The sequence below is a fragment of the Pavona decussata genome, unplaced genomic scaffold (genome assembly GCF_977016875.1).
Source record: "Pavona decussata unplaced genomic scaffold, jaPavDecu1.1 SCAFFOLD_100, whole genome shotgun sequence".
NCBI classification, from domain to species: domain Eukaryota; kingdom Metazoa; phylum Cnidaria; class Anthozoa; order Scleractinia; family Agariciidae; genus Pavona; species Pavona decussata.
In genome coordinates this window covers 4,101,446-4,112,500 of record NW_028145515.1, presented here as the reverse complement: position 1 = coordinate 4,112,500, position 11,055 = coordinate 4,101,446, and the positions used below count along the sequence as shown (strand labels likewise).

The window sequence follows — 11,055 nt, the reverse complement described above, 5'->3', positions numbered from 1 at the left end:
AGGTTACCCGGTACCTTCAGAGGTGTCTTCAGAGGTGTCTCGCGTCCAAGCGATGTAGCGCGTCCGGTTTAAACTGTAGATACCTGAACCCTTATATCAAATTAATTAAAGCTTATAGAACTCGCTATCTAACTAAACCAAGAATTTTTAAATAAAATGAATTGCCGAATTTTTAGCGCTGTTTTCTAGAATAAATTTTTTTCACTTGGAGGAGCCACTTCAAAGAGCTAAAACTCAATAGGAATTTGTTCGTTTGCCTTCAAGTTTGGACAGTAGCTAGTTTAACATATAAACAACAAAAAGGTGTCTGCGAATTTTTTATTTCGAAATATTTTTTCTCCAAGAGCGATTTTCGTATGATAACTCCACATTTTTTAAAACCTATTTCGAAAATGTTCTGTAACTTTTCACTGCAATTGAATATGCCAAAACGCAGACCCGTTTTTTCAGCGCTTTGGGTCCGGAAACTGAGGAGCAAATTAAATTAGCGAAAAACAAGATTCGCTTTGACTTGTAGCTTTCGAAAGGTGATTCGGACGCTCGCATTAAGAGGTCGTGAAAAATTCGACAATTCATTTTATTTCAAAATTCTTGGTATAGTTTGATAGCCAGCTCTATAAGCTTTAATTTTATATAGGGGTTTGGGTATCTACAGTTTAAACCAGACGCGCTACACTGCTTGGACCCGAGACACCTCTGAAGGTCCCGGGAGGTCACTGAATAAAAGGCATCGCATCCTGGTGGGTCAAATAAACAAAATTCAGGGAACAATAATGTTTAGGATGCACAGTCGGATGCACATGGATGCACGTATGCTGTGTTGTTTTGGGCTAATAACACGCCACATTCCGCGAAGACCCTGGGATGACGTCACTCTGGTATTTACAAAACAAAAATGGCGGATGAGGAATCGGAGAGATTACCCAGTCAAGACACTAACAGGCAAGTATAACCTGTTCCTTTGTTTAATTTGCCAAACTGTAGAATGCTAGTTCTAATTTAGTAATTATCTGCATGAAAGATTTTTTATTCAAAATCTCTTGCAGATTTTGCATAGATGCTCATTTTTAGGCTGATTTAGCAACAGAACGGGAACGTCATTTGAGAACGTTAGAGCGTGCGGAATAGTCTGGATGCGAGTCTATTTCGACTATATGGGCATTTTTGATGCACGCGCCGTTGTCAACTGACGTTCCCGTTCTGTTGCTAAATCAGCCTTTTATTTCATAGAGCTACAATATCATTGAAATTCAGCCTGTCTACTCTATTTGATTATTGCAGCATGTTTGCTGATCCGCAGCAAATCTGGAGTTTCCTTAATGAGAAGGTATGTAAAAAGCATTTCAGAAGTTTAAGTTGAGCTCGAGTGCTCACTTTCTCTTGGAGACCAGTTCAATGAATTTCTCAAACATGGAACACAGAATTCAGCTGTTTTTAATTAATCCAGTCTACCGCAACCTTGCAACACATATATTTATTTTTTGTAAGAAGTAATTAGTAAGTAGCTACATAGACTTATGTTCATTGATTTATATACATTGTACGGTGTACATGATCGACGTTACATTAATCATACTGAGTTAGGAAAATTCTTTCTCAAACTCATTTATAATTCATCAAGAGAAAACAAAGAAAATCACTACTGTGACCGTGGTTTGGATATGTGTTCCTAATTACCATAAAATTTTGCCAACTTTAGCCTTGAATTTCTCAAAGAATTATTGATCATTTGAGAAGCCATATCAAGCACTCGAAAGTGTGTCTCATCAGATATCCAAACACCTTGAAGTTGTTTAAAAAGACTCGGCTGTGCATCGTTTTTTCAACCTACTTCTCAGTGTTAATTGTTTGGATATCCAATGAAACATGCTATCTCGTGTTTGATATATTACGTAAAGACTTGTATCTGGACCATGCTTGATGAAACGTTAATTGTGCGGTCATGTGCATACTGTTCCATAATTCTGTTTACTGTATGATTACCTATTCTTGTTTACTAGACACTAAATTATTTCTCTGACATTTTGTCAAGTTTTATCACTTGTTGAATAGAGGGAAGATTTGTAGCAGACAACAGCAGGCTGGGTGAGGGGGGGGGGGGGGGAGAGGACGGAGGAGGAGTTGAGAGGGGTGGGTGGGTAGTGCATGGCTCAAAATAATTTTTGGACAATTGCCGATCATGTTGACCATCCAAACAAATTTTAGCTCGGACATGTCGTGTTTCTGACCAGCCAAAATAGTGAAAATATTTTTTTAAAAAAGTAATAGCAACTAATAATGGTAATTAAACTAATTGGAGTGCAATTTGGTCTGAAATCACATGCGTGATTTCAAAATCGAAAGAGCGCGCAGCGCAAGTTTGATTTGAAATCACAAGTATGATTTCAGACCAAAATTGTACGACACAAAGTTCAATTACCACTTTATTACACCTATTTTGAAATCACAGAGTATCATTGTCAATATTAATATTCTATTTTTGTAACTTCATTTCCATTTTGATGGGCTAAAGAAAGGGTGGGATTCAGAGCAAAAAATGGTGCAATTTCGGAATGACTCACACTGTTGAGAGCCAATCAGATTGAAAGGTGTCACCAGTGATTTCAAAATGGGTGTAATAAAGGCAAAAATATCTCCTCGTATGCTTAAAAACTTGTTGCTAAAGAGTATAATAGTTTTGATTGCTATTTGCATTTCCAACGTAGAGGCAATGGCCTCTACGTTCTATTTGACATAAAACTTGTAATGTGCACTTGCAGTGAGAACGACAATTCAAAACTCGATACATTATCGTTAGTAGAAATGCTCATAAAATCCATAATGTGATGTTACTCTCTCCCTTGCAGCATATAGGGCAGCAAAGAAGTTTCCTCACCCCTGTCTGACTTCAAAAAATGCTTCTCAGTGGAGCTCCAGTTACAATTCAGCTCCCTTACCTCTTTCTCTGCACCAAGTTGTTTCTGGGCACCCCTCTTTCTCCTGCCCTCAGGTGTCCATCATAATACACTTTCTGTGCTACACTCATGAAAGGACTACAGGGTGTATTAAATCAATCTAGATACCATCAGAGTACTTAACTTCTAAAAGGTTTGGTGTTACCAAAATATTGATTTCACATCACTGATTTATCATTAATTCCTATGTCCTGTATGAGAAGTTGAAAATATGCGTTCTGTCCCCATTTAAAGTAAAGGCACCTTTAAAGTCTCTGTAGGAGGCCTACTAATCTCATGGAGGCCAATTTCTGGAATTAGCCCTGGTTATTATAAATAAAATTCTGATTTCATAAACAAAGCATCCATGGCACTCTCACTTACTGTAAGTCCAGAAATGCACCTAACCCTGATTTTGGGTACTTTATATAAGACAGACCTTTTTGTCATTTTCATATGACTTCATGTTTGACAAAATTATGTGTTTTAGTAAGAATTTAGGGTTGGGGACACTTTGTGATGTCTATCATACAGTTTGTGCATTTCATTAGTGTGCATTTCTGGACATATCTCGGCACTCCATGCTAAACGTGGATTGGATGACCTGTGTTCCTGACTGTAATAATAATTCAAAGTTGAATGCTTTGTTTGACAGGAAGTCTTCAAGGGAAGAGTGGACTTTGAAAAGTTTTGCAGTTATCTCCAAGCCCCCACAAAAGAGTTTTTTCAGTTCCTTTTTGATGCGGTAAGAGTACATGAAAAAAATAGTTTATTTTTAATTGTGATAAAATATTACTAATGAAATAAACCAGTCAGTCACCACTGAAGTTTTAGAAACAACTTTTCATTGAAAATTATTCTGCTTTAAAAAGTGAACAGAGACAAGACAAAGAAACGAGATGGAAGATATCCACCTGTGGGTAATTGGCTAAATGTTGAGAGATTCTAAATGCAATTGTCAAAAAAATAAAAAAAAAGTTAAATCAACTTTGTTTAACAAGGGTAACATTTAAAACAGCCTGTTATGACTGACAAACCTGTGGCCCTCAGATTCCAGTTCAAATTAGAATTTGAAAATGTTGGTTTTTGAGGACATGGGAAAACCAGAGTACCTGGAGAAAAACCTCTCGGAGCAAGGACGAGAACCAACAACAAACTTAACCCACATATGATGCCGAGACTGGGAATCGAACCCGGGCCACATTGGTGGGAGGCGAGTACTCTCACCAACTTGATACATCGAAACGGCGAACAACGCTAAGCAACTGATCTCTGATAAATTGATAATAACCCATAAATAACCAGTGCATGTTTTGAATATGTAAGGAAAATGTCATATAACAACAATTATATGTAGAAGAAGACATTTGAAAGAAATGTGATGGTATATTTCCAGCCTGGTGAATGAATGAGAATGATGATTATTCTAGAAAGTGACACAGGCATACTCGGAAAAAAAAGAATCCGAGTGCTCCTATCAGGAGTCGAACCTAAGACCTTCCGATTTTTCCGAGTATGCCTGTGTCACTTTCTAGAATAATCATCATTCTCATTCATTCACCAGGCTGGAAATATACCATCACATTTCTTTCATATACCAATCGTTTGACATTCCAATCCTAGCAGTATGCAGGATGTTTGTCCCAAGAACCTAGTTTAATGGCCTTAGCTCCCACGAGTCTCCTGTAGCTCAGTGGTAGAGCATCCGAAATAGTAATCGGAAGGTCTTAGGTTCGACTCCTGATGGGAGCACTCGGATTCTTTTTTCCGAGTATGCCTGTGTCACTTTCTAGAATCATCATCATTCTCAAGAAGACATTTGTTGAACAATTTAACTATAAAAAATTGCGATAATGTTGAAAAGTTTAAAAAATTTAAAATCATCTTGGTTTAAAGGTTAAAAAGCGACGACATTTCGACGTTTGGTTGACGGCATCGTCAAGTCAACGATGAGTGAAATGAAAACGAATATCAATGTAAAAGAATTCCTAAGGGATCATTGTACAATGCAATTCTAATGACATGATTGGCTTAGTGGCCATGGTATGTGAGCCATTATACCATGCCCAAGCAATAGCGACCATTTAAGTGGTCTTCTGGTAGTTCTTATAAAGCAAAATCAGCAAGATCTAGCAATATTTATAACACGATTATTCCACTCACGCTTGTTGGATATGAAATGATCATAGCCAACTTGGTGTGTATCTATCATCTCATATCCAATGCACGCTTGTGGAATAATAATAACATAATTTCCATTGTTTCCATTTATCCAATGTACAGGTGGTAGAGGGGATTTACAGTGAAGGAAATGAAGGAAACAAAGTTATCCACAATGTAGATGTCATTTTGCTACTTCTCGATTGGCTGCCATCTTTATCAGTAGACAACAAAAGGTCAGTGATTTTTTGAGTTCTTGGCTGCTGGACATGTATTTGAGGTTACTGGTAATCACTAGCTGTTATTTTGCGTTGTTTAATGCATGTACATAAAGTGAGCTCACAGTCATCAATAACAATGCAAGCTGTGGAGGCAGTATCACCTTTGTATAAGCTAATACAGTTTGAAATTTAACATTGAAGTTGCAGAAAGCTTTAGGAAATCGAATCTTATTTCCCAAATTTAAAAGCTGTTGTTGACTTTACTAAAATACCGCAAATACTGTCGTATGAAGCCACATTTTTTTGCCTAAAAGTTTTGCTCAAAATTAGAGATGCAGCTTATTTGTAAGAACATCTGCAAAAGATTAGGTAAATCTACAATTTTCGACACTTTTGGGAGAAATAAAGACCCTTTTAGCTACACATAGTGTTAGATACCACAAGAAACTATGAATACAACAAGAACTTTAGATACATCTTTAGATCTTTCTTCCACTCTCCTGGCCTTCTGAACTTCCAGCCCTCTAAAGTCTTTTATGTTACCTACCACGTAATGTTAATTGCTTCTTTCCTTCTGTCTTTTCATGTCAGATATGTAACAGAATGCATCCAATGCTTGTGCTGGTTTTCTCTTCATAATGCCATGTTGTGTAGCACCAGTGGTGTGTTCAACAAAGTTATTATGCTTCTGGAGTCTGACATGCAGAACATTGATTACAATTGGGCAGGTATGGACAATGCTTCTTTTTTTTGTGTGTGTGTTTGAGGTTGTGACGACAACAAGATCATCAAAAAAGCAATAGGCTTAATTACTGTTCTAAGATGTTTTTTACTCTCTGTAGAATCTCTGATTGGCATTCTGGAAGCTATTGGCTCACACTCTGTAACTTCAAGTGAACTGGAACAGATGATTGGTCTCTTTGCACCATTCGAAAATGGCGCACAGGTAAATGACTCAACAGTGTCGATTCTCTTACAGTTAAGAGCGGTTTCCAGTCAGTGTCGAACAGAATTTCGTGTTTGCTTTGGTTTTGCTTTACTATGCTTTGAAATCGGTTAAAAACTTGCGCCACTTTCTCAGCCAATGAGAAACGGGACTTGCTCGCGCATGTTTTCCCATGCTTGCTGCTGATTACATGTACTTGCTTCAAATTCTGATTGGTGCTTTGTATTGTTTGTATCTCTTGTGATTGGTTAGATTATTCACTTTGGTTTTGGTTTCATGACACTCAACTGACTTGAAAACTGCTCTATTTATATACAGGTATGACATACATCCTTCTCTGGAAATAGTTTATAAAGATTGTTGTAAAAGAAACATAATGAAAGTCACATGCAAAACTGAACGTAAGATTAGTTAATTTTAACAACTGATTGCTCTGAGCTGATCACCAAAAGTTGCTACAAAATACTTTTGCAGTGAGAAACAGGCATTAAGTTATAGAAATCTTCATGATAATTTGGGCGTGTTTCTTTATGTCTGTAAAAAGATAACATACATTTTCTTAATGTTTGCACCGAGGTTTATAAAGCCCGTCAAAAATATTGGATTTAGTAACAGTACAGTTTGAGCAGTTTTCAATAGTTTTGTAAAACCAAAGTAATTACTCTGACCAATCACAATGTATGTAAACAACGCAACGAACCAATCAGAACTCAAAGCAAATACATGTAGCCGGCGTCAAGCGCGAGAAAAGGCGAGCGAAAGTGGTGCGAGTTTTTTAATTAAACCAATCACGGAACGTAGTAAAGCAAAACCAAAACGAGTACAAACTATTTTTCAACAGTCAAATGAAAACCACTCTAATAGTGAGGGGTTCTTGGACGTCCTCTACTACATGACTAATGGAGTTTATCCAATTGTTATTTGCAGGCTCCGTTTGCTCAGAGGGTGCTTGAGGCACTGGTTAAGATGTCATTTAGGAGCAACCGCTTGCGAGCAAAGCACTTCTTTGACCTTCACCACCCCTCTGCGGTAAGCATTGGTGGGTTTGTACATGAAGTAAAGTTCTCAGCTGTCATGAGATTAGATCAGTTCAAAATTTAGCTTGCATTTTTGGGACGTGCATTTTAGCGTGTATTTTGGGACGAGCGAGCACTCAGTATTTTCTTTGCTAAATGCATTGCTGCCATCTTGGATTATGACGAGAGGAAAACTGAGTAGGGAAGAAAATCTGCCCGAGAGGGTGGGTGTCGGGAAGAAAAAGGAAGGAGAAAAAAGGAAGTTCTCGATGTTTGGAAATCCAAGATGGTGGCCTAATGCACTAACTACTGTTAATGCAAGCTACTCAAAATTTCATTAGAATCAATGGAAGATATAAAACTGAATCTATCACAACACACTTATGCTGTCCATCATATTAATAATTAATTATTTATTACATTAGTAGCCCGCTAACTTGAACTTCCGGTGTGCTTAGGACTAAATTGATTGTGTTTTGACAATCTTCACTTTTATGTGCAGGGAATCTCAGTTCCTGGGCTGCGGAAATGGCTGAGTAACAGTTTTACATTCCACGCCTGGGTTTGTTTGGGGCCAGTTGACATGAACGACGGTAAGGGAGGACGAAGGAAAAGTGCCAAGAGGAATTTATCTCACTTTAGACGAAATCTTTACAGGCAAGTGAATTTAACTTAGTTTACCAGAATAAAATATTAAGACTTATCTTTTCTCAGTGCGTGAGCGGACGGAATTCTGTAAATCATGCAATCTGATTGGTTCTGGCAGCGGGCGGCATTTTTTGATCTTGCCTGAGAAACCAGGCGGACTTGTTCGTTATTTGCTAGCTAATTTATTCATACCGATCTATCAACCCGATAAACAGGTTCAATCCCATGAGCCAATTTACACGTTACAATTTGTCGACCGATTTTGTTTCTGTTGGTGAAGCGCGCGGTGAAATCAGCCTGATTCAAAAAATCAGTTTCACTGCCACAGATTTCTATAAATCGGACCGATTTTTGTCCGCTCACTTTGTCAGATTGGGCCAAATCTGCCTGATTAATCGTACGTGTCAATTATCCTGAAGTATACAGCTTTCTGCTCATGTGATTTTCTATGTGCCTTTTTGGCTGTGTTAGGTTCGCAAGGTATTGTGGTGAAATGTACAGCCGCCATCTTTTCCGTGTGGTGGATTGTGTTTTTGTTGGGAAGGTTTTCAGTTTGATGGAAATATTATTATTATGGCAGTAAAAACTTCTGGATGCTCAGATATCCTAAACAATGATTGGGCGGCCAGCCGTAGCGAATCAATGCAACGACCAAAGTCCGTACAATTAAAATCCCAACTCCTAATCATAAAGATCCTAGTTATTAAAATTCTAATTAAAACTATTTACCATCCATAAAATCCTCAATCTAAATACTAAAACTTCCTCACGATGGAAACAATTATTATTATTATTATTGTTATTATTAAAGGTAATTAAATAGGTGGAATTGTGTTTTTTCGGGAACTGAAATTCTGTGCATTCTGTTATTCCTGAACAGGAATAAGAATAATTATAATTTGCAACCGTATTATAAATTATCTCAATGACTCCGATGTCTTATGTGATAATCAATATGGCTTTAGAAAAAATCGCTCTCCTAGCCTTGCGCTTATCGATTTGTGTGACAAAATTTCTTCTGCATTTGATAGAAAAGAACATGCCATTGGAGTATTCCTAGATCTTTCGAAAGCGTTTGATACGGTAAATCACGACGTTCTTTTTGACAAACTCAATCATTATGGCATCCGTGGTCTGGCACTAGAATGGGTCAAAAGTTATTTTTCTGAGAGGACACAATTTGTCAAATTTAATAACGTTAGATCTGCCCCACAGGGGATATTCCTGTGGGGTGCCTCAAGGTTCTATTCTTGGTCCCTTATTTTTTATCCTGTATGTTAATGATTTGAACAATGCTTCCCTGCTTGATGCAATCTTGTTTGCTGATGATACAAACCTATTTATCTCCCATAATGATCCTGTTTACCTAATTAACACATTAAATAGAGAATTAAACAAATTGTCAACCTGGTTTGCAGCAAACCGGCTCTCCTTGAATTTAGCCAAGACTAATTTTATGGTATTCAAGCCTTGGCAAAAGAAGCAATCCTTTGAATTTCAAGTTTTCATAAATGAGCAGCCTATTCTTCGTGTTTCTGAGACCATGTTTTTGGGTGTTTTATTAGATGTCAATTTGACCTGATATATCCTTAACAGCAAATAAATTATCCAAATCTATAGGTATCATTCATAAATCTAGGTTTTTTCTCTCTACTCACTCCCTTCGTACACTTTGTACAATTCTATGATCCTTCCATATTTATATTATTGCAATTTAGCTTGGGCTGGTACCTATAAGTCAAACCTTCAAAGAATTATAACCTTACAGAAACGTGCGTTAAGAATAGTAAGCAATTCTACATACGTTGCCCATACTGGCCCTATTTTTAAGGAACTTAAAACTCTAAAAATTTCATGATATCCATTCGTTTCAATTAGGTACCTTTATGTTTTCATTCAAAAACTCTACACTCCCTTCCAAATTCATTAACTTTTTTTACTGAATAGTCAAATCCATAATTATAATACTAGGAATGCTCAGTCCTTCCGCTTGCCACTGTACAGAATGAACACCAGGAAGTTTTCAATCTACTTTCAAGGTCCAAACTTTTATAATTCGCTAAATTCTGACATAACTAGTTCTCCCTCTTCCGCTTCTTTTAAAAGAAAGCTTAAAGAATTTCTTCTCTCTAGGTATTAACTTCTGTAAGGCTGTAATTCTTAACTAACTTATTTCATGTGTGTGGGTGTGTGTGTGTGTGTACGTGCGCGCAGTCAAAGTTAATTACCATAAGTCCATATTGTAATTCTAATATAAGATTAGTTATTTTAAGTGAGGAGGCCTGACTTGTTATAAGCCTCGTGGTTTCTTTCAGGTTTTCTCGCCATTTATTTTCTAACATCAATTTTCTTCATTTTTTCCATCTGTTAATGTTGTATAAGGCAAAATAAATATTGTCTTGTATAGCCAAAATTATTCCAAAAGAATGCTTCCCCAGAATTAAGCAGTAATAAAAGAAAGCTTTTGGAAATTTTTCGTGTGAATTAAAGCACGAATTTTCCAAGATTTGGAGTTTGACGTGAGTTTGCTGACTTACTTTGCCATGTCAAGTCTCCTTTAGAGAGGAATGTTATGACAACAACACCAACAAAAAAACTCTTAAATCTTAAATATCATATGAGTGTGCAGTTTTTATTATTGTATGTATTATTAATATTAATAGTAGTTTTATTGCCTTGTTGTAATTTTCCATTATTTTCATTTATTGCATTGTTGTGATTAGTTGTAAATTAGCAAATTAGTTAAGTAGTATGGTTGTAAATTAGTTCTGAAAAATCCACATGGGAGAAACTAATAGATTGTATTGTATTTCCACAGCTTTTTCACTACCTCTGGAGTTGGAGTGGAAGCATTTTTCTCTTTAAACGACGATTTGGTTGTCGCAGTGTGCAACAGAAAGGAGTACACGGCTACAACTGTGCTGGGTTGTCAACTATGCGATGAGAAATGGGTATGTTCAATTCTTAGCTGGTTTTTCTTTGTTCCTTATACTCGCTGTCCTTTTGAATTCATGTCTAGTATTTCTTGAGCATACTGTTAATGAACTTAGAGCAGTTTTCAATTGCGTGTCAGAACTACATGTTATTTGCGTTTGCTTGGTTAACCTTTACTGATGTCTGTGATTGGTTAG

At 36.9% G+C, this 11,055-nt stretch overlaps 1 protein-coding gene across 2 annotated transcripts in view; it reads left to right on the top strand.

Annotated features, from left to right (window-relative positions):
- Positions 1 to 11,055, top strand: part of LOC146472436 (neurobeachin-like protein 1) — a 54,909-nt gene that overhangs the window by 405 nt on the left and 43,449 nt on the right. The window contains exons 1-9 of one of the 2 annotated variants that reach the window (XR_014866628.1): positions 1 to 942; positions 1,282 to 1,327; positions 3,589 to 3,678; positions 5,217 to 5,329; positions 5,906 to 6,042; positions 6,157 to 6,260; positions 7,188 to 7,289; positions 7,779 to 7,933; positions 10,743 to 10,875. The exon at positions 1 to 942 is cut by the window's left edge and continues 405 nt beyond it. Coding sequence is in view for 1 of the 2 variants with exons in the window: in XM_085119776.1 (XP_084975902.1) it covers positions 896 to 942; positions 1,282 to 1,327; positions 3,589 to 3,678; positions 5,217 to 5,329; positions 5,906 to 6,042; positions 6,157 to 6,260; positions 7,188 to 7,289; positions 7,779 to 7,933; positions 10,743 to 10,875 (927 nt within the window). In the remaining variant the exon portion in view is untranslated. The remainder of the gene's footprint in view (positions 943 to 1,281; positions 1,328 to 3,588; positions 3,679 to 5,216; positions 5,330 to 5,905; positions 6,043 to 6,156; positions 6,261 to 7,187; positions 7,290 to 7,778; positions 7,934 to 10,742; positions 10,876 to 11,055) is intronic. The other variant, XM_085119776.1, reaches the window with a different exon arrangement.